Here is a 27,353-nt window from a genome sequence, read left to right on the forward strand (position 1 = left end):
CATTTTTTAAGATTCCACATGTAAGTGATACCATACGATATTTGTCTTTCTCTGTCTGACTTATTTCACTTAATATGATAATCTCTAGGTCCATCCATGTTGCTGAAAATGGCATTATTTCATTCGTTTTTGTGGCTGAATAGGATTCCATTGTATATATGTATCACATCTTCTTTATCCATTTATCTGTCGATGGACATTTAGGTTGCTTCCATGTCTTGGCTATTGTATACAGTGTTGCTATGAACACTGGGGTGCATGTGTCTTTTCGAATTAGAGTTCCTTTCAGATATATGCCAGTGGGATTTCTGGATCATATGGTAACTCTATTTTTAGTTTTTAAAGGAACCTGCATACTGTTCTCTGTAGTAGCAGCACCAATTTATACTCCCACCAACAGTGTAAGAGGGTCCCCTTTTCTACACACTCTCTCCAGCATTTATTATTTGTAAACTTTTTGATGATGGCTATTCTGACCAGTGTGAGGTGATACCTCATTGTGGTTTTGATTTGCATTTCTCTAATAATTAACATATATATTAGCATCTTTTCATGTGCCTGTTGGCCATCTGTATGTCTTCTTTGGAGAAATGTCTATTTAGGTCTTCTGCCCATATTTTTATTGGGTTGTTCTTTATATATATATATATAGAGAGAGAGAGAGAGAGAGAGAAAGCGCAAGAGTGAGAGCAAGAGAGAGAGGGAGAGCATGAGAGCGAGAGACCAAGCGAGCTATTTTAGCTGTTTGTATATTTTGGAAATTAATCTCTTGTCAGTCACATTATTTGCAAATATTTTCTCCCAGTTTGTAGGTTGTCTTTTCATTGTGTTTATGATGTCCTTTGCTGTGCAAAAGGGTTTCAGTTTAATCAGGTCCCATTTGTTTATTTTTACTTTTATTTCCATTACTCTAGGAGACAGATCCAAAAAAATATTGCTGCAATTTAAGTCAGAATGTTCTATGTTTTCCTCTAGGAGTTTTATAGTATCTGATCTTACTTTTAGGTCTTTAATCCATTTTGAGTTTATTTTTGTATATGGTGTTAGAGAATGTTCTAATTTCAGTCTCTTTTGTGTAGTTGTCCAGTTTTTCCAGCACCACTTACTGAATAGACTGTCTTTTCTCCATTGTATATTTTTGCCTCCTTTGTTGTAGATTGATTGATCATAAGTATGTGGGTTTATTTCTGGACTTTCTATCCTGTTCCATTGATCTGTGTGTCTGTTTTTGTGCCAGTAACATACTGTTTTGATTACTATCACTTTGTAGTATAATCTGAAGAGAGGGAACATGATTCCTCCAGCTCTGTTCTTCTTTCTCAAGATTGTTTTTACTATTCAAGTTCTTTTGTGTTTCCATACTAATTTTAACCTTTTTTGTGCCACTTCTGTGAAAAATACCATTGGTAATTTGATAGGGATTGCACTGAATTTGTAGATTGCCTTGGGTAGTATGGTCGTTTTAACGATATTGATTCTTCAATCCAAGAACATGGTATATCTTTTCATCTGTTTGTGTCATCTTCAATTTATTTCATCAATGTCTTAATAGTTTTCAGAGTACAAGTCTTTTGCCTCCTTAGGTAGGTTTATTCCTAGGTACTTTATTATTTTTTTTTGATGCAATGATAGATGGGATTATTTCCTTAATTTCTCTTTTTGATATCTTGTTGTTAGTGTATAGAAATACAACAGATTTCTGTATGTTAATTTTGTATCCTGCAGTTTTACCACATTCATTGAGGAACTGTAGTAGTTTTCTGGAAGCACCTTTAAGATTTTCTATGTATAGTTTCATGTCATCTGCAGACAGTGGCAGTTTTACTTCTTCCTTTCCAATTTGGATTCTTTTTATTTCCTTTTCTTCTCTGATTGCTGTGGCTAGGACTTTGAAAACTATGTTGAATGAAAGTGGCAAGCGTGGGACTCCTTGTCTTTTTCCTGATCTTAGAGGAAATGCTTTCAGCTTTTCACTGTTGAGTACGATATTAGCTGTGGATTTTTCATAAGTGGGTTTTATTATGTTGAGGTATGTTCCCTCTATGCCCACTTTCTGGAGAGTTTTTAATCTTAAATGGATATTGAATTTTATCAAAGCTTTTTCTGTGTCTATTGAGATGGTCATATGGTTTTTATTCTTCAGTTTGTTAATGTGCTGCATCACGTTGATTGATTTGCAGATATTGAAAAGTCCTTGCATCCCTGGGGTAAATCCCACCTCATCATGGTTTATGACTCTTTTAAAGTATTGCCGGAGTTAGGATGCTAGTATCTTTTGAGGATTTTTTCATCTATGTTCATCAGTGATATTGGCCCTTGATTTTCTTTTTTTGTGACATCTTTGTCTGGTTTTTGGTATCAAGGTGATTATGGCCTCATAGAATGAGTTTGGCAGTGTTCCTTCCTCTGCGATTTCTTGAAATAGTTTCAGAAGGATAGATGTTAACTCTTCTCTAAACATTTGGTAGAATTTACCCATGAAGCCATCTGGTCCTGGACTTTTATTTGTTGAGAGTTTTAAAATTACTGATTCAGTTTCAGTACTGGTAATTGGTCTGTTTATATATTCTACTTCCTCCTGGTTTAGTCTTGGAAGATTATACATTCCTAGGAATGTGTCCATTTTATCGTTATATAGTTGCTCATAGTAGTCTCTTATGATCCTTTGTATTTCTGTGGTGTCAGTTGTAACTTCTCCTTTTCCATTTCTGATTTTATTGATTTGGGCCTTCTTCCTTTTTTTATTGATGAGTCTGGCTAAAGATTTATCAAGCCAAATTCCTAACAGTGATCCTCAAGGCTAAAGGGTCACTGACCGCAGCAGTGACTGATGATGTGAATGTGTTCTTTGGCTGTTTTTCAGTACCAGGCAGCTAAATGGCACCTGTACCAGTTCAGTGGACATGGAGCTCTTCCTCCATTACTCCCTCATCCCATCAGTAAGTTAAGGCAGGGGAGGGGCAGGGAGGGACAAGGAGGGTATAGAAGGAGACCTGGGCTGCTCCCATACACAGGCTCCCAAAGGGGTCTGAATAGGTCAGCAGAGACTTGTTTTTTTACATTATGCACCAAAAACACAGGCAGAAGAAAGCTTTGAAGACCCCAAGAGTCAGGGACACTGACTTTTAGGGGAATAAGAAAAGGCTTTTCTGAGGAAGCGGTGACAGAGCTAAGGTCTGTTGGAAGATGTAGTAAAGAGCATTTTGGGCAGAAAGGAGAGTACACGCAAAGGCCCTGTCGGGGGAAGGAGCGTGGGGTGGAGGGTGAGGAGCTGAGGGGGCCAGAGGAGCTGGAATGGAGAATTGAGGTGGAGGTATCTGGAGAGGTGAGCAGGGCCAGGGCCAGTCCCCTTGTGAAGGAGTTTTGTCCTTGTTTTAAACACAGCGGGAAGTAATTCGAGTGTTTCCAGCTTGGGGTGGTGGGGTCAGATTTATGTGTTGAAACGATCACTCTGGTTGCACTGTGGGGATCAGGTTGGAGGCAGGCAAGAGAGATGGCAGGGAGACCAATTGGAAGATGGTTGCAGGGGTCCGAGTGAGGTAGTTTTACCTCCTCCTGGATGATGGTGGTTGACTTGAGAGTTCAGGTGGTAAAAGCAATAGGACTTGGTAATGGGTTGGATAGAGAGGAGAGGAGAGGGAGAGGCTGAGGGTGACTCTTGGGTTTCTCACTTGCACAGCTGGATGGATGGTGGTACCGGCCATTCACTTGTTAAGGGAAATTAGAAGAGCTCCAAGTTTGGTGTGGATGAAGGAACAGGGCAGAGAGGAAAATTATGAGTTCCATTTAAGACATACTGAAGTTGAGATGCTTTCAACACATTCAAAAGAATTGCCAATCATGTAGTTGAAAGTACAATTCTGGACCAAGTCTGGGCTGCAGATTCAAGTTTGTGAGTCTCCTGTGTGTTTGGTGGCCCCTGAAAGCATGAGCATGGATGAGATTGCCAAGAAAGAGAGGCTTGGAGAGCAAGAGGAGTGGTCCTTGGACTGAACCATGAGGAACTTCACATCTAGTAGTTGGGTAAAGAATGATCCAGCAAAGGAGCCTGAGAAGTAATGGAAGAAAACCAGCAAAGCGTGGTTGATGGAAGAGTAGCGAAGAGGGCGTTTCTAAGAGGAGGAAGAGGTCAGTGCTGTGGATGCTGCTGAGAGGTCAAGCAGAGTTATCTTAGAGTTTACATTCAGATTGAGCAACAAGGTGGTAATTAGTGACTTTGGCCAGAACTGCTTCTGTGGCATGATGAGGGTAGAAGCCAGGTTAGGGGGTTGAAGAACAAGTGAGAGATGAGAAAATGGGAACAGCAAGTGAGTTCATTTTCAGGAAGTTTCTAGTAAAAGAAAGTGAGGAAAGGGGCATCAAGTCTATGAGAATATGACTGAATCCACAGGAGTAAGAAGCAAAGAAGGATCTGCAACCTGACAGGTAGTACCTCTTTTTTACAGATGAGAACACTGAGGTTCAGAGAAGTTGTCTCCCTCCCAGCCAGAAAGTGGGAGAGAATAGATTTGAACCCACGTCTGTTCAGGGCAACACAAAATATTCTGGAAGCTCACGGGTGCATTCAGCCAGCTCCCTGAGTCTGGAGTTTGAGTCCCAGATGCTCTAAGCATTCTTCTCACCCCTACACTTTCCATTAACAAGGGCACTGACAGGCTGAGGATAAATATCCCTCTGACAGACTCATCTTCTCTTTCTACAGCTTTTCATCATTTTGGTCTTGTCCCTTCTCCAAAGACAAGAGCACTGTAGGCAGAGAGATGACACTTCTCACCTTCTGGGGAACCACTTTGGAATGATCATGTGAGTTGAGCTGAGGTCCATCACTTCCGCTTGGGGTACAAATGGGGCCCACACCATTTGTAAGGCCAGGACAGCTCCCAGTTCCCTCCCCACGCACCTGTACCCCACCATGGACAGCCCTGCCCCTCCTTGCCCTAGCCCACCCAAAGCTCAGAGTGCAAAATTGGCTTCCAAGCCATTGTGCTCTCAGCACCCAAAGCTGCCCAGATGTACTTAAGACATTTCAAGAAGGCTCAGCTCACTATGAGAAAGGCCTGCCCACACTCAGCACCATGGCTTCCCCAGGAAGGAGCAGGGAGAGTTCTCTGTCTCTGGTGGCAAGAAGCTTTTTTGCTGGGATGGAGGCAGGTGTCATGCCCCAGGAGAGCCTGCTGGGCCAGGGAGCTTTCAGGGCCCTTCCAGCTCTGCCAGTCTGAGTCTCTGCTCCCCTTACATTTTCCCTTGAGTTGTAATTGTTCATATCTCTGCCTAATCACCTTCTAATTAATAATAGTTATGATGCAGTTAGCATCTGTCACACACTGACTGTGACCCAGGCACTGAGCCATTTGCTTTGCCTACATGACTAGGATGGACCCCAGCATGGCAGAAGTTGCTATCTTCCTGTAATGGATGAGTAAGCTCAGGCTCAGAGAAGTTGAGTAACCTGCCCAAGGCCACAGAGCTACCAGGCGACAGGAGTTTTAACCCAGGTCTCGTTGCTGTTGCTCTGATTTCCCCAGTGTCATAACCTCAGCAGACTCATGGATATGAACATGCTGAGATCTCAGCCTTGGGCTCTGGAGAAGGGAGGGGAAGCCAGGATGTCAGGGCAGAGGCTAGGGGTGACCCGGGCTTCAGGGTGAGAGAAAAGCCAACGGCGATGTCCAAGGACCACATATACCAGCTCCAAGTAGCAGACGTTCTGGATCCCGCCCATCAGAGCAGTCAGACCCCAACTGCCAGGTCTAAGCACATTGGCTGAAGCACAGAGACTGAGGCTGGTGGATAAAGAAGATCTGCAGACTGTCCTGGGCATTTGGATATAGGGCCTAGTGCAGGAGTTCGTAAAGTGAGACCCCTATATGCATCGTGTTAAACTGCTTTGAGTTAAATGGATAATGGCACAGTTTGCTTGCTCTCTGGTCACCCTCTTATCCAAACCCCTGCTTTTCTGAGTAGTTTTGGCTCACCCCTTCACTCATGAATACCCCCTCGCATGTGCGTGGCACTTCATAGTTTATAAAGCAGCGCTTCATTTGCCATCCACAGTGTTTCTGTGATACGAGCAGAGCTGGGGTGTCATCTCTGTTCTAAAGATGGGTGAACTGAGTCTCAAGTAGCACTTAATTCCTATAGGTGGGATTGATTGGAATCTAATTCAGTTCAACAAAGTGCGTGTCCATGAACGTACAGTGAGCACCTACCCTTTTCAAGGTCCTGTGCTAGGCTCCCACCCCAGAGGAGTTTATGGTTCACTAAATGAGCAATCACTAAAGCCTAGACATGAACTTGGCCCTGAGGAGCCCCAGGAAGGACCCAACTTGACATGACTTTCCAGAACAGAATTTTAACAGCTAACTGGCTCCTGTCCTCAGACAGAATAGAAGACCAGGCATCTGACTGGCTCATCCAAAGTCCAGTCATCACCCATAGTCCAGTCAGCTGTGGCCAGGAAGGTGTGATCACATCTAACCAGCACAGCCAGTGATACACAGACCTTCTCAGGGATATTGGAAAGAAGAACTCTCATAGACCATGGCCAGGGGGTGGGGCAGGCACCTCCACTGTCTGGGACATACTTCTAGTTTTGGCCCCCAAGTCATACTGCCTGTGTCTCTTGTGGATGAGACTCATCCTATTTCGCTTACTGTCATGGCTCCTGATGTCCTTCCTGTGTCCCCTTAGACTCAGAGCTTCAGTACCCTGAAGCCATGCCTAGCCCCAGAATCAGCACAGAGGGCCTCAGGATGTGTCAGCTGAAATGAATAGTCCACCGCCCAAGAATCCCCCCTCAGAGTGGGGTTGATACTTGGAGGTGAACTGTGGGAATGAGCCACCTTTTGGTTTCACGCGTTGCTTCTCTGACTCACAGACCTCTGGACTTCGTGGGCACTTTTAGTAACCGATGGTCCTATGGAGTCGCCTTTGGGGCCACAGCCAATAAGGTCATGTTCTTGTTCTCAGAAGGCTACCAGCCCCTGCAGGTCCCGCAGTGGGCCCAAGGTACGTGGGCTACCTCATACCTGCTAGGAATTTTGCCATGGAAATTCGTGCTTTCAGAGACCTCATGGCAGGGGTTCTCTGGGATCAGGGGATGACCTTTGTGGATTGTAAGTCACCACCACAATCAAGATAATGAACCCAAGAAGTTAACCTTTTCCCCATTTTACTCTCTCCCACCCCTATCCTGTCACCACCCCCCATCCCCAGACAACTATATAAATGGAATCATCAGAATGAACTTGTGATTTTTTGTGTGCGGGAGGGAGGTCTGTTTTCTTTCACACAGAATAGCGGTTTTGAGATTGACACCTATTAGCATGTATCAGAAATCACTGCTTTTTCATTTCTGAGTAGTGTTCCACCATATGGAGATAACAACGGTTTGTTTATCCATTCACCTGGTGATAGACATTTGATTTATTTCCAGTTTTTGGCTATTGCAAGTAAAGCTGCTATGAGCATTATGCACCTTTATGCATTTCTATTTTTCTTGGGTAAATACCTTTGAGGGGAATGGCTGGATTATATAGACCATGTAGTAGATCATACTTTTTAAGAACCATCAAACTGTTTTCCAAGCTATTGTTCCGTATTAGATTACCACCATTGGTATATGAGAGTTTCAGTTTCTCTGTGTCCTTGACAACACATGGTCAGTCTTTGTTCATTCCTCCTGTGTCCTTAGTGCCTAGCCCAAGACCCAGCTCAAAGCAGACACTTAGGAAAGGCCACCTTGTCCAATTAGATTTTACTGGATCCTGTTAGATCATCTCAGAGCTAGTCAGTGGCAGCATTAATATTATCATTGTCTTGTGTATAAAGTACACATCAGTTTGCAAGAGGTTTTAGAACACAGCACATCGCTGCTTTCTGTGTTGATGTGGGACACTTTATGGTCCTTTACCTCTCAGTGATTTTTGTTTGTTTATGTTGTCTGTTTCTGCCCAACACACTGTGAGCTAATCAAGGGCAGGGACCAAGTCTTCATCTCAATAGTGCCTGGCATGGAAGAGGTACCAGAAAGGGTCTATTGTGTGCATGCATGAAAGACATTCCCTGCATTCTTTCTTGGGCTGAGCTGGGCTTGTCCACTTACCTCCTCGAGTCCTGAAGTCTGTGACTGCAAGTCACATGAAGCCCCATAGCTGCCCTGGGACTCCCCCGAGCCCAGGAGAAGAACTCACAGTGTCTCTGGTCCTGTCTCTCCCAGCCTTTGTGCTTCTGATTGGAGGCATCGAAGTCGGCCTGTCCCACTTCCCCTTCTTTGCCTGCCTTTCCTCGGAGTTCCGGCTGGTCAGCTCCATCCTGGGCTTCAGCTACTCTCTCACCTGGTAAGATGGACTCTGCCTGCCTGCCCTCCTCCAGTTCCTTTGGCCGTGGCTGAACTCTGGACAGCGGGCTGGAGGTGACCCGAGAGCTCTCCTTGGAGGGCACCTTGCCCAGAACTGAGGGAGGGTGGGCGGAATGACTGGTCCAAGGTCCCACTGTGGCCTCTCCTTGGGGCTGCACTTGAGGCTTCAGAAGGTCAGGCCAGCGTTCTGTCTGCTCCATAGGAGGCTGCTCATGATTAGAATATTCCCAGAAGTTAGGGTTGTAGGAAAATTCATTTCTGGAGGCCTGGGAACCAGCCCTCCTAAGAAGGGTGAGGAGGGGGAGGTAACTCCAGGCTGATGGGATCTGGGCTATTTTCACAGGGGCTGTGCCGGGAAAGACCCTAGGGCCTCAACCCTATTTCTGTCCTGCAGGTTTGCTGTCACTGTCCTTCATATCACACAGTGTCCTCACGGGCAGGTGAGTCCCCGCCTAGCTGTGTTTAGGGTGTTCAGTCCTATCACCATGGCCAGCTTGCTGTGTGACCTCGGACAAGACTTTGCCACTCTGGGCCTTAGCTTCCTCATGTGGACAGAAGGGGGAGCTGGGGCCATTCATGATTCTTCCATTGTAGAGCATCATATGTTCGTTAGCTCCTCATTCACAGAAGTTGTTCTCTCAGCTGATGCTCACAGTGGCCCCTCAACATAGGGAAGCTCTCAGCAAACCTGTTTTACAGGTGAGGAAACTCAGGTGCAAGTATATTATATAACTCTTGAGAAGCAGCAGATTTGGGAGGTGAGACCAGGTCTGGCTGACTCCAAAGCTCATTTCTTTCCACACCTTCAAATAGCCTTAGTTTCTCTGTCTGTAAAATGGGTGACTCGGACTAGATGAATCACTTTTCCCTTTGCCATGCATTGTCTTTCTCAGAATTAGAGGAAGCTGGTTCATCTGTACCCCAGGTAAAGGAGTAAAATGAAAGAGGGGTGTCACATTGCACCTAGAAGTGTTACTAGGCAGGTGAGGGGAGTACAAGAAGGCCACCTGGGCCAGGAGCCCACGGGAGCCTTGCCAAAGCCTTTCCTGGGCTTTGGTAACTGTGGAGGATTAAAGGGTATAATAAAGAGAGTCTGGGAGAGTCAGATTAGAAAATGAGACTTGGAGGCTGGGCCTTCCCTCTGCATCTCTGCTCTGGATGCAGAGATGAGATTATTCTGTCAGATTTTCCAGATCATAGGTACTTTTTTTGGAGTCTTGGAGAGCTTTCAGTCTTCCAGTGGGTTTTTTTTTTTTTTTGAAATTCTAAATATTCATGGTGAATTGAGGGAGGGGGCAGGGTCTCACTTGCATGCTGAGAATCACTAACACTAAGAATTGCTGTATGCTAGGCGTTTGGTCTAGGCTCTGTCCCGATCACTAACCGGAGAATCCTCAAGACATTTTGGAGACAGTGTGTCAGTGCCATCCCAGTTCACTGCTAGGGAAGCAAGGCTCAGGGGCTAACATGACTTACTAGTTAAAAATCGTGGCCTGGAATCCAGGGACTGGCTACTAACCTCCAAGCTCTGAGAGAGTGGGCCCTGGTGGCCGCGGGCTGGGGCAGGTGGATTCCTTTGCCGGTGGCCTGGCCCTGCCCACCTAAAGCCCGTGCTCCGTGCTCTGCTTCTGTTGCAGTTTGTGGGGAAGTATGAGACCGTCATGTTCTACTGGCCCTCACTGCTGTGCCTGGCCTTCCTGCTGGGCCGCTTCCTGCTCATGTTTGTCAAGTCTCTGAGGGTCCACCTGGGCTGGGAACTCCAGACGGTGAGTACTAGGTAAAAACACTGTGTGTGTCCTGACAGGTTACGTTTTCACAACAGCCTTGTGAGGTAGGTCCTATTGTTATTTCTCCCATTCTGCATTAGGAAACTTGGACCCACAGATGTGAGTTGCAAACCCAGACAGTTTATTTGTTGAGGCTCTCTCTCACCCACTGTGCTTCGTTTTCTGGTTCCTTATGGTAAAAAGTTAGGTGGTTTGTATGAGATCTTTTTTTTTTGCCTCTTGATGTAGGCATTTACTGCTGTACATTTCCCTCTTAGAACTGCTTTTTGCTGCATCCCATAAATTTTGGTATGTTGTTTCTCTATTTTCATTTGTTTCAAGACATTTTTTGATTTCCCTTTTGATTTTTTTTCTCTGACCCATTGGTCGTTCAGGAGTGTATTGTGTGTGAATTCCAGTTTTCCTCCTGTTACTAATGTCTAGCTTTATAGCATCGTGGTCAGAAAAGATGCTTGATATGGTTTCAGTTTTCTTAAATTTAAGACGTTTTCTGGCTTAATGTATGATCCATCCAGGAAAACGCTTTTGAGAAGAATATATATTCTGCTATTGTTGCATGGAATGTTCTATATATGTCTGTTTGGTCTATAGTATTGCTCAAGTCAGCTGCTGCTTCGTTGAATTAGCTATCTGTTGTTGAAAGTGTGGTGTTGAAGTCCCCTACTATTATTGTGTTGCTGTTTATTTCTTCCTTCACTTCTGCTTATATTTACTTTATATATTTGGGTGCTCTGATGTTACATGCTCATATGTTTACAGTTTTTATAGCCTTTTGATGGTTTGACCTCTTTATCATTATATAATGACCTTATTTGTTTCTTGTGATAGTTTTTGACTTAAAGTCTGTTTTTGTTTGTATAGCCATACTTCTCTATTTTGGTTGCCATTTGTATGAAATATCTTTTTCCATCCTTTTACTTTCAACCTGTGTGTGTCTTTAAAGCTAAAGTGTGTCTCTTGTAGATTGCCTATCTGTGGAATTTTAAAAAATCCATTTAGCCACTCTGTGTCTTTTGATTGGAGAATTTAACACATTTGCATTTAAGGTAATTATTGACAGATAAGGACTTAAAACTGCCATTTTGTTCATTGTCTTCTGACTTTTGTAATTCCTTCTTCCTTTCTTGCTTCCTTTGTGATGTGATGATTTTTTGTAGAAGTATGCTTTGATTCCTTAATCTTTTGTATATGTAATGTTTTTATTTTTATATTATATAAAAATTTATATTGTTTAATATGTTAAAGATATAATTTATTAATACATAATATATAATAATGTAGTAGTTTATATTGTTTAACCAGTAACAAATCATTATAGTTGTAGTTGTTTTTCATACTCTTGTCTTTTAAATTTTATACTAGAGGTAAAAGCGATTTATGCTCCACTATTACAGTATTAGAGTATTCTGAATTTGACTATATACTTACTATTATCAGTGATTTTTATACTTCCATATGTTTTCATGTTGCTGATTAGCATCTTTTTATTTCAACTTGAAGAACTCACTTAAACATTTTTGGTAGGCAGGTCTAGTGGTAGTAAATTACCTCAGTTTTTGTTTGCCTGGGAAAGTCTTTGTCTCTCCTTTTCTGAAGGACAGTTTTGACAAGTGGAGTATTCTTTGTTGACAGGTTTCTCCTTTCTGTGTTTTGAATATATCATCCCACTGTCTCCTGGACTGCAAGGATTCTACTGAGAAATTCCCTGATATCCATAAAGGGGTCCCCTTGTGTGAAAGAAGTCATTTTGCTCTTTGTACTTTCAAAGTTCTCTCTTTGTCATTGACTTTTGATATTTTGATTATAACATATCTTGATGAAGACCTCTATGTATTCAGTCTGTTTTGGATTCTTGGGGCTTCGTGGATCTGGATGTTTGTTTTCCTCCCCAGATTAGGGAAGCTTTCTGTCATTATTTTTTAATATAAGCTTTATGCCCCTTTCTCTTTCTCTGTTCCTTCTGGTACTCCCCTGCCTCATTTCCCTGCTCCCAGCTTTCCCCAGAGTGTTCAGCCATGCTGACCCCCTCAGTGTTCTGAGTGGTGTGATACAGGAATGGACCTGCTGGGCGTGACCCACAAGGCTCGGGAAGCTGAGCCCTTACTTCACTTTAACTCTCCCTCATAGGAGAAATTGCAGGCTAAGAGGGGCTTCTCCCTATGCACTGAGCTATACTGCTTTGGAGGAGGAGTGATGTTGGTGAAGTGAAACTGTTTTTCTTATCCTTTTTAATGCAACTATTTTGGGGTTTTTGCTTGACTTGAGTGCTGTAAGGTGAACTCCCCTTGGGCCCAGCTGGACACTTGGATCCCCTCAAAGATACTCTCCTCTGTGAATGGTGGTCAAAACTAGTGTTTCTGAGGGGATATGGGGGCTGGAACCTCCTACTTCTCCAGCTTGCTAATGTCGCTCACCAGGCAGAGTTCTAACCAGATCTTTTGTACTCTTCCCAACATCTGCGATGTATAAGATTGCATCTCATAATCTATAAAATTTACATATTCAGTTTATGGGCAAAAAGAATGACTATTGCAGAAAGCTCATTACACTTGGAGAAAACATAAATACTGCAAAATAAGAAATGAGCAAGAGAAATTCCTACGCATAAAAAATAAAAACCTGGGAATTGAGGTGTTTCATCCCTGAAACAATGTTTTGGACTATGATGAGAAATCACCAAATCTCAAAGCAAAAAAACAACTTCACAAAACCATGGCTGGTGTGAGCAGTGAGTCACAGACCCCTAGCATTTCTTGGAAGCAAGTGCTTGCTAAACAGATGGGTCCCTACTGTCTCTTCCATAAATGACAGGTGTCTGGGAATGGCTCAACCCTGAAGAGCAAGTTTTACCTCAAATCTTGGCCTCTGTGGCAATAGCCCCTCAAAGAGACCAAAACCCTAACAAGAATTTGTGAGCCAAAGCATAAACCTCTCTCCTTTCTCACAGGAGGAAAAGCCTTTCCTGGAAGCTCACCAGGCAGAGCATGTTAAGCAGCTCCTGAGGAAGCGGCCCCGGCAGTAAGCACAGTTGTGTTGGTTTTTCCCCACCCCAGTGTTTGCACCAGTATACATGAGCCCTGACAGTGTCAGAGACCCAGAGGTGACTGGAAGGGCACTCTTTGAGATCTCTTGTTTGCTAATAGCAGAAACTCAACTCAAACAGGATTAAAGGGAAAAAGGAAAGTTATGGCTGTACATAATTAAAAAGTCTATAGAGTTTCAGACACAGGTGGATGGGGGCTTAATTGATCCCATGAGAACTCAGTCTCTTTCCCTCCTCTCTCAGCTCTACTTTTATCTGTGTTAGCATCATAGTTAGGTAGGCTTCCTCCCCATGCTGGCCCCCAGAACCTCTAAGCTTATACCCTCCTGGTTTAAGCTCACAGAAAAGAGAATTTTTCTTTCTAATAATTCAAACAAAAGTCTCACGATTGTGTTTCATTGGATCACATTGGACCACATGCCATCCCAGAACCAGTTACTATGGTTATTGGAGTAAACTGATGGTTAGACCTGGGTCACATGTTCACCACCAGAACTAGGAAGTGGTTCCGCCTCACTGAACCACCAAGACTGGTGGTGGGGAAGAGTAGATTCCCTGAGAAAAACTGAGGTGCTGTCACCACTAAAAGAGGACAGAGCTCTGGCTAGGCAAAAATACCTGGTTTTCAGTGGTCGTTCTGGTCACCCTACCCCTGCCACTATGTACAAGGGGATAATCCCCAGAAAAAGGACATGTCTAATCAAGGTCATATGGTGGCAAGGCTAGCTCCTTGGTTGGAACTACGTTTGACTACATATAGCAGAAAATGCACAATAATCCTGGTGCAAATAAAAGAGAGATTTCTTTCTCATGTAAAAGAATCCTGGAGGCAGGCAGTCTGTACTAACCGCAGACTACCTACCATGGCTGTTAACCCATTATCTGTCTTTCTACTCCAGTAACTTAGTCGTTTCCATCATGAAGGCTGTCCAAGGTCCCAGATAGATACTGGGGCTCCAGCCTGGACCAGCCGCCATGACTGCCTTCAGATGGCAGGGGGGAGAAGAGAATGAGGGTAAAAGGGACCCTCCCAGCTGTGTCACTTCCATCTGACCAGCCTTTCCCAGGTCCCACACCACGACCTCTGTCACACCTAAGTGGCATGTTTAGTCTTGGTCACTGTTAGATGTGAGACAGGACAGGAACTATAGCCTTTTATTTGGTGAATTGCTGTACTGAATTAAACTGAGTCTCTGCTCTTAAGAACAAGGGGAGTATGAAAACTGTGGAATCTATCAGTGCTGTTTTTCTTCACTAAACTCTAAGATGAAGAAGGAGATATGATGTTATTTTCAGGAGAATCAAGCCTTTGTTTACCAACCACAACCTGTCTTCTCTTGGTGTTTATCCATTCAGAGAGAGAAAAAACTCTTGGTTCCAAACCAAGATATATGAGTGGGACCCCTGCTTTCAGTTCCCGAGCAGAATGATTGGAACCACTGTGTTGGCTTTCATCTGCCTTTACCTTGTAAGTAGATCTAAGCAAATCCTTTTCTACTTTATAGATGGGATGGGGTGGGGCTGGGATAGTAGTTGTTCTGTAAAAGCTGGGTCAAAATTGAGTATCTGTAAATCAAAGAAGTACAGTTCTTTGACTCCACCATTTTGATTTCAAGGACACTTTTACCCACGTGGTGTATATTATTCATAAATATAATCAAATTATTTATGGAGACTTCCAGTTGCCACTTCCATATGTAAAGAGCTTGCAAGCTGCCACACCATATTAACAACAAGTAAAAATCTGAACAGGCTGAAGAATCAACAACTCTTTTTGGATCCCTAAGAGAAGTGAGGTCATGTAGCAAACCTTTGCCCCTAAAATTAGAGAGATGGACAGGATCATGACAGAATGGAGCAGAAACCTCATGGGAACCAGTGCTGAGGTAGGAAAATCTGAACCATAATCAATGCCATCAATCAGTTGGGTATTTTGGACATCCATAGAGTACTTCACCAACAATAGCAGAATACACAGTCTTCTCAAGAGTATCCAAAATAAACTGTATCCTGAAACATAAAGCACACTTTAATAAATTTAAAAAATTAGAAAGCATACAATGTCTGCTCTCAGACCACAGTGGAATTAAACTAGAAATAAGTAACAGAAAGATAGTTGGAAAATCCCCAAACAGTAGATATTAAACAGCACGCTTCTAAGTAATATATGGGCCAAAAAAAAATCTTAAGGGAAATTAAAAATAACTTGAACAAATGAAAATACAACTTACCAAAATTTGTGGGAGGCACCGTGCCTAGAGGGAAATTTATAGAATTGAGCATATCTATTAGAAATGAAGAAAGATCTAAAATTAATTATTATCTAAACTTACACCTTAGGAAACTGGAAGGAAAAAGAGAACAAATTAAATCCAAAGTAAGCAAAAGAATAGATGTAATAAATATTAGAGCAGAAACCTATGAAATTGAAAACAAAACCAGTAAAGCACAGAATCCAAACATTTCATATGGTCAGAGTTATCTGGGGTAAAATGTGTGAGTCAAAAGCAGAGTCAAAATGGAGAGATAAAAGTGGCCAAGTTGTCTTTTGCACATTTTAAATGTACTAGGGTGATACCTGTATAAACTAATCCTGTGATCAAGTTTTAAGTGAACGTATTAGGTTATGATGACCTAAACTCCCAAAGTTCAGTGACAATACCATATATATTTTTGTCCCAGTAACAATGTTGAGTGGCTGTTCAGGTTTGGGAGGCAGCAGTCTTCCATGTGTTATTCTGTAACTAGTTTCTTTCATCCTGCACCTTCATCATCCCTGAGAACCCTCACCACCTGCATTCAGTCAGCAGAAGGGGAAAGCGTGTGGAGAAATGCACATGGGAGGTTTTCAAAGGCCATGTGGACCCAGAACACATTCCTTCCACTCTTCCCATTGGCAAGAATGTTGTCATGTGGCCACATCTAACTCAGAGGAGGCTGGGAAGTGTAGTCCAGCCTCGTGCCCAAAGAAGGGAGAATGGATTTTAATGTGTCCATTAAACTAACTAGAGTCCTCTGCAGCAGTGAGTCACTCAACTGGCATTACTGTGTTTCTTAAATCATTATTGGTTGTCTACTCTATGCCAAGAACTTTGCTAAGACCTGGAAGAGAAGAGAGAACTGAGTCAGCAGAGTCTTGGCCTAGGAGTAGCCCAGGGTCTAAGAGATAAGATATGGTATGAAGAACTGCTGTCTAAAGAGAGAAAAGGAAAGGTAATGGTGCTCTGGAAATTTAATGAATTACTCTGGATCAAGAAGATACCTGAAGATGGGTGTATTTGAGCTCCACTTCAGAGATTAGCAAGGTTTGGTTGATGTAGTAAAATGGCCTCAGGAACTCTAGACGCAATGGCGTGATGATGGGGGCATGATGGCAGGATGATGGGGGGTTAGGAGGGGAGCAAGCATGACATGCATACAGAGACCAGGACCTTCTTCAGTTTGGTCATTGCCAAGATGCAAGAAGGGCAACAGTGAGAAATGTGGCTGGAATTGTCCCCAAGGTCACCCCTCATTCAGAGTTAGGCATACATTTCACTCAGATTTAGTTACTGTTTGAAGACTTCCTTGAGCCCTTGTGGGGCCTTGTCTTGTATGCTGTTATGTGAAGGACAGATTTTAGGGTGACTCCTGTCTCCAAAGAAGTCACAATCCCATTCATCTCAGGATAGCAAGTGTCCAGAGTCTATTTCAGATGAGTTTTGAGCTGCAAAGAGTTTTGACCTTGAAATCAAAGAGAAACCCATATGTTATTCATATACTGAGCTAGACTCCGGTGAGACCTTGAAACATTTTCTCTGCGTCCCCAGTTCATTGTCATTGAGTTCTGCATATTTGTGTGTGTGAGAGATGAGCTGGACGTGTTTGAAGGTGAATTGGAGAACTACGTTGCCTCTGTGAACCAGACGGGGACCCTGACCCCAGTCCTTCTGCAAGTGAAAGAGCTGATTAGCGTCATCAAAGGTAAAACCAGCCTGCCACCTTTGTTCCTGCACCTGTGTGGGAAACAGAGCGGGACTTGTGACTGATGGCATGTGCACACCTATAGTAAGCATTGCTGCCAGTCTTGGTATGACATGCATTACAATTGTTCTATGCCTCCCTGGGTTGATTGGAAAGAAAAAGGGATCAGAACACAGGCTGTTTTGTTAAAACCTCTTTGGGGCTGAATCGAACATGCCTTGATAGAGTTTTCTCATCTTAAATAGCCTATTTTGCTTGATGCCAGTGGAAACAACTAAGGTTATCATATCTTTTACTTTATAAAAGATAAAACAGTAAGTCTTGACTTTTTGTGATTGTATGAAAAGTTTATTTACATCATTCAAATTTAGTTTCTGCTTAGTTCAGGCTGCTATATAACAAATTACATAGACCGTGTGGTGTGAACAGCAAACATTTACTTCTCACAGTTCTGGAAGCTGGGAAGTTGAAGATGCTGGCAGATCTGGTATCTGGGGAGGGCCTGCTTCCTGACTTGCAGGTGGTCACCTTCTCTTTGTATCCTTGGAGTGCTGGAGAACAGGGAGGGGATGCAGGCTCTCTCCTGTCTCTTCTCATCAGGGCACTAATCCCATTGTGAGGGCTCCACCCTCCTCATCTAATTACCTCCCAAAGGCTCCACCACTAAATATCGTCACATTAGGGATTAGGGTTTTAATACCTGAACTTTCTGGTGGGCTGGACAGAGGGCCAGGGGGGTACACACATTCTGTCTGTAGCAGTCGCTTTACCTTAAAATAGCAGCTTTCTTTGAAAATGATATATTCCAATTACATGTTCACTGTCCATGAAGGGAGGAAAGTTCTTCACTGTTCCCTGCAGAGAAAGGGCCTGCACAAGATGCTAGGATAAATTCTGTCATTGGACGAGTTAGGTCCCTTCTCTATGCCTCAGTTTTCTCATCATTAAAATGGGGCTTGGATAAGGGTACCAAGTGGCTTCCAAAAGCCTTTGTAGCTCTGCCCTTTGATGGCTATAAATTACCAGATGTTTTTTAAGCCATGAAACAGGTGATGCAGATAATATATTTCACTTAAGACTCACAGGCAAGTAAAATCAAAGCCAGAGGGGAATAGATCTACCATGAATTATTTGACGAAGAGTTTCTTACGAGTACGTGGCATGGAAGGTAACCTTTTGGGTGAACACTAAGGCGGATACTGCTTCTTCCGTATTGCCATACTTTATTGTTGCCCTTGAATGTTTTTATTCATCTTTACTGTAGATTTATGTTCAGCCTGATGAGTCCCTTACTATGATACTCAGCGAGCATATTCTAGTATTTAATTTAATAATCCTCATTTTAAGTCATACTTTTGACAATTCACATTTCTACACCTCTTCTGGGAAACTTTTTAACACCAACCTCAGTTACTTGGTCTAGGGGGATTGTAGTGACTATTAACCATATTCACCTATTTTTTATCTCCTCTTTGTTGTATTTCTCACATGTTTAGACACTTTAAGAATTGAAACATAACATTTCCACTTTGTCTCCATCTCTTCCAGCTTTGAACAGCTACCCTCTTGCCAAGAGAGACTCTTAGGCTGAACATGCTTCACCTTTGGGATGATAAAGGCATTAAATTAAAGGCGTACAGTTGGGTTCTTGCTGCTGGCCTAAGCAAGTCTGCACTCACTCTTGTTGTGGCCAGACTTCTCCCATCCTTTCCTCCCAAGGATGTCTCCCCGGCATCCCCAGGGGTGAGACTTATGGCGCTTTACCTGCATCCTTTGTGCTGGTGAAGGTTTGGGGTACAGCAATTGCCTAGTCCTGTTGATGCTGGGATAAAGACATATTTAAAACTTGAAAGGAATGGAAATCAGCTTTCTTTTCCCTTCTTTCAAAAACACCTTAATGAAGATGTAACTCACATATCATACAATTCACCCATTTAAAGTGTACAGTTCAGTGGGTTTTTTAATATATTCTCTAGTGGTGCAACTATCACCACAATCAAATCTAGAACATTTTCATCACCCTAAAAAGAAATCATGACCATTTTCAGTCACTCCCCATTTCTCCTCAACTCTCCCAGCCCTAGATACCCACGATTTTCTGGCTGTATGGATTTGCCTATTCTGGACATTTTATATAAATGGAATCAGACAATATGTGGCATTTTTTGATTGGCTTCTTTCACATAGAAAGATGTTTATAAGGTTAATTATGTTATTGCATGTCTCTGAACTTCATTCTTTTTCATTGCGGAATTTTATTTTGTAATAGGAATATACAACATTGTATTTATCCATTTATCTGTTAATGCAATTTTGGGTTGTTGCAACTTTGGGTTGTTTCAACTTTGGATTAATATGAATAATACTGCTATGAACAGTCATCTATAAGTTTTTCATATATTTATATATCTTCAGTATATACCTAGGAGTGGAATTCTGGATCACATGGTACCTTTGTTTAACTTTTGGGAGGATTTGCCAGACTATTTTCAAAGGTAGATGCATTACTGTGTATTCTCATCAGCAATGTATGAGGGGTCCAATTTCTCCATATCTTCACCCACATTTGTTAGTATCTGCCTTTTCTATTGCAGCTATCTAGTAACTGTGAAGTAGTATCTCATTGTGGTTTTGATTTTCATTTTCCTGATGGCTAATGATGTTGAGCATCTTTTCATGTACTTATTGACCATTGTACATCTTCTTTGAGTAATCTCTATTTAAATTCTTTGTCCATTTTTAAATTGGGTTATTTGTCTATTTGTTATTGAGCTGTGAGGGTTCTTCATATATTCTATATACAAATCCTTTATAAGAGATATAATTCACAAGTATTTCTTTCTGTGGGTTGCCTTTTCACTTTTTTGATGATGTCCTTTGAAATACAAATATTTTTATTTCGAATGAAGTCTAATATATCTTTTTTTTCTGTTATCACTTGTGCATAGCTAAGGAACCAGTGCCTAACCCAAGGTCACAAAAATGTACTCTCATATTTTCTTCTGAGACTTTTTTTTTTTTTATCATTTTAGCTGTTACATTTAAGCCTATGATCCATTTTGAGTTAATTTTTTGTATATGGTGTGAGGTAAGGGTCTAACTTCATTGTTTTGCATGTGAATATCAGACCCCCCCCCCAGTACCATTTGTTGAAAGGCAGATTCCTTCCCCTTTAAATTGGCTTGTCAGTCTTGTTGAAAATACATTAACAATGAGGGTTTACTTCTGGATTCTCAATTTATTCCATTGATCTACTTGTCTGTCTTTATGGCAGTACCATTCTGTCTTCATTACTGTAGCTTTACAGTAAGATTGAAATCAAGAAATGTTAAGTCCTGCAATTTTGTTCTTCTTTTTCAAGATGGTATAGCCTGTTCTGGGTCCCTTCATTTTTATATGAATTTTAGGATTAACTTGTGCAGTTATGCAAAAATTGCATTGGAATTTTGATAGAAGTTGGGTTGAATCTGTAGATCTATTTAGGGAATATTGCCATGTTCACAAAGAACATCCAATATATGAAAGTGGTGTGTTTTTTCCCATTAATTTAGGTCTTCTTCAGTTTCTTTCAACAATCTTATAGTTTTCAGTGTACAAGTTGTATACTTCTACTAAATTTATCTTTAAGTATTTTACTCTTTGTGATACTATTGCAGATGCAATTGTTTCTTACTTCGTTTTCAGATTACTCATTCCTAGTGTACAGAAATACAGTTGATTTTTATATATTGGTCTTGTGCCTTGCAAACTTGCTGAACTTGTTTATTAATTAGTTTTATTTTTGTTTGTTTGTTTATTTGTTTATTCCCTAGGATTTTCTATACATAAGACCATGTCATTGGTGAATAGAGATAGTTTTATTTCTTCCTTTGCAGTCTGATTACATTTTTCCTGCCTAATTGCCCTGGCTAGACCCTCCAGTACAATGTTGGATAGAATTGGTGAGAGCAGACATTGATTTTCTTGTTCTTGAACTTAGGGGGAAGCAGTCAGTTTTTCACCAATTAAGTATGATGTGAGCTATGGGGTTTTTCAGATGCTTTTTCTCAGATTGAGGAAGTTCCCGTCTATTTCTATTTTATGGAGTGTTTTTAATTATAACAAGGTGTTGGATTCTCTCAAATGCTTTTTCTGCACCTGTTGAGAATCAGCTCATACAAAAGCTTTTACTTCCTTCCCTCTTTCTCCATCCCTCTCTCACGAGCACACAGAATCACTTGGAAAGCAAATTAGATACGAGATGTTAAAAACATACTGAAAGATGGACAAATGAATAGTTGAGACCTCTGATTCCAGTTACTCTGGCACATGATGGCTCTTTACTGGAGACGGGTAACCCCACCCCAGAAGGGGTGATTAGAAGTTCAAGTATTAATGATGTTTTACAAGGATGGAGGCTCCCTGCAATGTGTACACTCTGTAATTACCTTCTGTGGATTGAAAATACTAATACCAAAGGAAAAAATTATAAATATGCAGGAAATAAAGGATATGAAGGTTGTGTGACTAAAATGAAACAGCCATATAAGCAAAACTTTACTTACACAAAAGTTGTGTTAAAGGAAGTACAATCGACTTTGTCCAGACCTTTCTGTTGTGAGTTTCTGCATTTTAAAAATAGTTTCTGGTGCATCTTTTGAAGCTTCTCAAATCACCTTTTCTGTTCCAGGAGTCTGGGTGGTGACCATTTTGCCCGCCTCTCTCACGTGTGTGAGCTATCTGTTTCACATCTTGGCATGTTACAGGTAAGGGGGTTCTGGGAGTCATTTGTGTGTCTTCAGCCAGGAAAGCAGCTGACAGTCTTTTCTCAGAATTCCCAAGCAGTGCTCTCAGAGCCCAAACTGGGAACAGCAGTATATACAGGGTCCAGGGACAACCACATTAAATTAGTAGTAAAAAACAAAAACAGACAACAAAAAACTATTGATTTGCGCTTCCACTGTAAGCTTGACATTGTGATTAGTTTGGTTTTCATCGCAACCCTAAGGGGTACTTTTGTCTCCATGTTTACTGCTAAAGAGGCGAGACTCAACAAAATCACTTTACCCAAGCTATTAGCAGCTGATTATATCGTCTGACCCCTTCTGACCTTGTCATTTCTCATACACTTCAGAGTCTCTTTGGGTGTCAGACCCGCCTTGCTCTCCAGGACTAATCACACCAGGCTCCCAGCAGGTGAATCTGGCTCCAGGGGACATCACAGGAGATTGGGTCAAGGGAACCGGGTGCATCAGTCTCTAGAGCAGCAGTGCGGGAGGAGGGGATGGGCTTCAGTATGTAGCCCACATTTGCATGCAGATAGAAGTTGAATTTTCAGTATCTGTTCCTCCCTTTTCTCTCCATCTCTCTCTGCTATTGTCTCTGCCTGTCTCTCTGTCTCAGTCTCTAATTCTCACTCATGGGAAGCCCATGGCTGGTTCCCACCCCTCCATATCCTAACCCTGCCTTTACATCCTCCCCTTCTGACTGCCCAAAGGGTAGGTCTCGTGCAGATGGCATCCATGAGAAGACTCTCCTGGCACAAAGAGGGCCCAGCTCTCCATCCCATCCCAGCCCTGCCTTGCTCCCTCTCTCTGCTTTCTTCTCCCTGGACTCTGTGGGTGGACTGGACACAGCTGCCTCCCCCGTCCCCACCTGATGGAGGGATTTGTCTGCTCCTTCCTTCATTAGCCTACAAGCGGCTGGGAGATTCTCACTGAGGCATTTGACCTGCGGTGACGCAGAGCTGGCTGCATGGATGTGGGTGGAGGACAGCTGAGGGCACAGGGGTGAGAGGGCACCTGTGGTGGACTGGCCTCATTTCTGTCCAGGATGGCCCTTCCCTGTTACACCTGTCACCCAGGAGTGATGATCCCTGCCCTGCTCCTTTACAGGACCATGGGGCAGAGGAAATAGTGGATGAGGAAGCACCCTGCAAACTGGACAGCACCAGCACTGTGCCAGTGTTGTTATTTTTCTTAGAATTATTTCAGACTATACGCAAGCTCTTCTTTAAAAAAAAAAGGTAAAAACATGTTAGTGTAAAGTAAGTCTTCCTCCCATTCAGACTCTAAGCCAGGAGCTAAACATTATTATTCAGTTTCTGTGCCTCCTTCCAGAAATTTTCCCTGCACCATGCAAATGTGTCTGTGTGTTTATATTCCTGGTAACACTCTCTACTCTGGTGCTGCCAAACAGAAGCACAATGAAAACCACAAATGCAATTTTGTATTTTCTAATAGCCACTATTAAAAAACTAAGGGGGAAGTGAAAATCATTTAATAATATATTTTGTTTAACCCAACATAATAGAAATACCATCATTTCATCATGAAATAACTATACAAACTAACAATGAGATATTCACATTCTTTACTTCATACTAAGTTTTCGCAATTCAGTGTTCATGAAATGCAAAACAACCTGGAAATTGCTATAGGTAGGATGTTAAGGAAAAAGGACACAGATGTGAATGTGGACTGTGAACGAAACTATGCCAACCTAATCTGTAGGCAAAGGGCCAGGCCAAGACGGGCATGTGGAAAAGCATGCAGTGATTTCCTGGGGTGCCAGGATTGTGAGGGGTCATGGCCCCTTTTTCATTTCCCTTTACGTTGTTACAAGGTAGGCACTATCATTAAAAATGGTTTTCTGTTTTTACCTGTTTTATAATATTATTACATGAAACAATAGATATTCATTGTAGAAAAAATAAGAAAATAGAACAAATTAAAGAAGATAAAAGCTACATACACAGTCTCAATTATCACATTTAGTCACCATTGAGATTAGGTAGCTATATGTTATTTTTACAAAATGTTTTGGATTTGATTTTTAAATCTTCAGGGAAATGCTAATCAAAGCCACAGTGAGATATCACCTCATATCTGTCAGAATGGCCATCATCAAAAAGACAAGAAATAAGTGTGGGCGAGGATGTGGAGAAAAAGGAACCCTCATACACTGTTGGTGGGAATGTAAATTGGTGCAGCCACTGTGGAAAATTAGTGTAGAAGTTCCTCAAAAAATTAAAAATAGAACTACCATATGATCCAGCAATTCCACTTCTGGGCATTTATCCAAAGAAAACGAAAACACTAATTCAAAAAGTATATGCACCTCAGTGTTCTTTACAGCATTATTCACAATAGCCAAGCTATGGAAGCAACCTAAGTGTCCATGGATGGATGAATGGATAAAGATGATGTGTGTGTGTGTGTGTGTGTGTGTGTGTGTGTGTGTGTGTGTGTGTGTGTAAAAAGGAATACCATTCAGCCGTAGAAAAGAATTAAGTCTTGTCATTTGTGAAGACATGGACCGGACTTAAAGGTGTTATGCTAAGTGAAATGTCAGATGGAGAAGGACAAATACTGCATGATTTCATTCATATGTGGAATCTAAACAAAAGAAAACAAAACAAAAACAAAACCCATCGATACAAAGAACAGATTGATGGTAGCCAGAGGCATGGCCTGGATGACATGGGCGAAGGGGTCAAAATGTACAAACTTTCAGTTATAAAATAAGTAATGGGGTCCTGGGGCTATAATGTACAGCATGGTGACTATTGTTAAAAAATGGTGTGTTGTATATTTTACAGTTCTAAGAGAATAGATTCAAAGTTCTCATCACAAGAAAAAAAAATGTTTATAACTGAGGTGACAGATGTTAACAAGACTTATTGTGATCATTTCACAATATATACAAATATCAAATTATTATATTGTATGCCTGAAATAATCATGTTGTATGTCAATTACATCTCAATTTTTTAAAAAGTGTTAAAGTATTTTTAAGGCTAGTTAGCCCCATGCCATAAGCTGTGACCAGTACGGGGACTGAGCCATCTCCCTGCACGGGCCTCTCTGTTTACATCTTCTTATGAGCTCTGGTCATGGGTGTTACTGATCTCCCTCTTCTTCTCTAGAAAGCATATCAAGAGGTTGTGGGCAGGAGATAAACACTTTCTCCCTTTGAAATTCCATAATCCGTCCTCGTCGGAGAGTGTGGTAAGTCTGCAGAGGCCTCTCTCTCCCTGCTCCGAGGCCAAAGCCTGCTGTCCTACGCCTCAAACAGGGGCAGTGTGCTGGGGGAGGAAGGGCCCTGGGCTGGGAGTCCAGAGTCCCCAATTCTAGTATGTTCTGCTGCTAAGTGACTCGGGATCAACACTGTCCCTATTTAGTCCTCGGTTTTCTCATCTGTAAAATGAGGACAATCATGACGCCTGCCTTCGTGGGTTGGTGGGTGACCCTCAAATGAGACACGGAGGCTGGACTCGTGCATTAGAGGTAATCAGGGTTTCTCCCCTCTGAGACCCTTTTTTCTTTTTAAATCTCAGGTGGCCATTGCGCGGTACTCTGGCTGGCAGATAGCCTATATTCTGTGGGGTGAGTGTCACCACTCAGTTCAGCACACGTTCCCTGGGTGCTGCGGAGAGCCGGGGAGAGCCGGCTGTGGGTAGGGAGAAGCCAGGCGGGGCAGAAGCAGCCCCAGCTCTTCCTCGAGGGCCCTCTGGGAAGGAGCAAGAAACACAGCTCCTGTAGGTCCTCGTCACCATCTGTCCTGGGCCCATGGGGCGAATGTGCTAAGGGTGGTGTTGACCCAGAGGAGGAGGTGACTGTCCAGACCCAGGACAGGGAGTGAAGACAGGAGCTGGCATTTGAACTGCACCTGGCAGGGTGAGCCGAAGGTCAGCAGCCATGCCAGACAGAAGAAACAGCATAAGCAAAAGTGCCAGTACCTACGGTGGGAGGAGGCTAGAGGGGGGATGGCAGGGATGGACATGTGTGACCACTGGCTCCCTTGGCCCACAGGCTACCTCATCATCCACGTGATGCAGAGCCTGTGTGGCTTGGTGATCATGTACAGCCTGGTGCTGCCTGTCATCCACAATCAGGCCCTGAAGATGCTCCGAGGACTGGGCATCGGGACGTGAGTTGTAGGCGGGCTTCCTGTCAGTGCCTGGGGCCTGGGAGATGGTAGGCCCTCGCAGCCGCTGTTTGAGATGCCCCTCCCTTGCTGGGCTCTCACCAATCCCAGGACCCATGCTCTCAGCTCTGGCCCAAGGATGGGCCAAAATAGCAACTCACTCTGCTGGGAACCTTACAGTTTACAGAATGTTTCCACTCTCACTGTTCAATGGTGTCCTCACGATTGTGTCTGTGGGAGATACATGGATGTCCATTAATAGCTGGGAAGACTGAGGTTCAGGGAGGCGGAGAGGAAGGACAGTACAGTGGAAGGAGAGAGGGAATCTGAGCTTAGGTTTTAGATCAGCTGTGTGACTTGTGAGTTGCCTCTCTGAGCCTCAGTTTAGCCATATGGAAAGTAAAAGTGAATGCTAACACTGTCGAGAATTCACTATGCATATTTTCTCGTAAGGACCCTCTGAGGTTGAGACTTATCTTAGCTCCTTTTTTTCAGATGAGGAAACAGAGGCACAGAAAGGCTGAGCAATTTGTCCAAGGAGGAGAGGAGGCAGGATTGGGAGCTGGGGCATCTGAAACCAAAGCCTCATTTCACCACAACCCCCGATAGGGGACGCAGACACAGGGTGTGGTGCTCTCTGGGGACCTCCCTGCTCTGAGCTACTTGGATCCAAACTCACCTAGAGCCTCCTATGAGTCTAGGGGCAGCACCTGCCCTGTCCGGTTTCCCGTGGCCTTCATGAGCTCTTCTAAAAACCCCGTTCCGTTCTTTGATTCCCATGCCGTTAAACCACTCATCCCAGCTGCCACTTCTCAGCAAAAGGACATAATTAAACACTGGAGTTCTGGTCTGGAGCCAGAAGACCTGACAATGCAGCTTTGAGAAAGTCATCTCCCCTTTCTGAGCCTCAGTTTTCTCATCTGCACAGTGGGCATGAACATGCTCTGTAGGCACAAAGGGAAGAGCTCATGCTACTGTTGTCCGGAGGTCAGCCAGCATCTGTCTCCTCTCTGTCACTGGGCATTCAAGAAGGCTTGGGAAGAGTGGACAAGGCCACCTCAGGATGATCTCACTCTGTGTTTCAGCCTCACCATATCCATCGTCTTGGGTCTCATGATCCTGCAGGTATGGATTGCCGCCAAATTCTTCTTGCAGCCAAAGATGGGAACAGCTGACAAGCAGAAGCCCCTGGCTCTCAACAATAGGTGAGGGCACAGAGGGGAGTAGGGCACTGCAGGGCTTCAGCCTCAAGCCGTCTCTTTCCTTCCTCTTCACCTTTGACAGGTTCCTGGGT

General features: G+C 43.0%; 1 protein-coding gene across 4 annotated transcripts in view; it reads left to right on the top strand.

Moving 5' to 3' along the window:
- Positions 1–27,353, top strand: part of LOC123616273 (stimulated by retinoic acid gene 6 protein-like) — a 44,404-nt gene that overhangs the window by 9,078 nt on the left and 7,973 nt on the right. For 2 of the 4 annotated variants that reach the window (XR_006724215.2, XR_006724214.2), the window contains exons 2-15: positions 2,864–2,939; positions 4,703–4,803; positions 6,878–7,008; positions 8,219–8,339; positions 8,754–8,799; positions 9,997–10,125; positions 13,094–13,164; positions 14,546–14,657; positions 16,999–17,152; positions 21,822–21,897; positions 25,059–25,140; positions 25,470–25,518; positions 25,945–26,062; positions 27,185–27,264. Coding sequence is in view for 2 of the 4 variants with exons in the window: in XM_045515217.2 (XP_045371173.1) it covers positions 2,864–2,939; positions 4,703–4,803; positions 6,878–7,008; positions 8,219–8,339; positions 8,754–8,799; positions 9,997–10,125; positions 13,094–13,164; positions 14,546–14,657; positions 16,999–17,152; positions 21,822–21,897; positions 25,059–25,140; positions 25,470–25,518; positions 25,945–26,062; positions 27,145–27,264 (1,386 nt within the window). In the remaining 2 variants the exon portion in view is untranslated. Of the gene's footprint in view, positions 1–2,863; positions 2,940–4,702; positions 4,804–6,877; positions 7,009–8,218; positions 8,340–8,753; positions 8,800–9,996; positions 10,126–13,093; positions 13,165–14,545; positions 14,658–16,998; positions 17,153–21,821; positions 21,898–25,058; positions 25,141–25,469; positions 25,519–25,944; positions 26,063–27,144; positions 27,265–27,353 lie in introns of all 4 variants that reach the window. The other 2 variants (XM_045515217.2, XM_045515216.2) reach the window with 1 other exon arrangement.

The sequence above is a fragment of the Camelus bactrianus genome, chromosome 4, assembly GCF_048773025.1.
Source record: "Camelus bactrianus isolate YW-2024 breed Bactrian camel chromosome 4, ASM4877302v1, whole genome shotgun sequence".
Classification (NCBI taxonomy): domain Eukaryota; kingdom Metazoa; phylum Chordata; class Mammalia; order Artiodactyla; family Camelidae; genus Camelus; species Camelus bactrianus.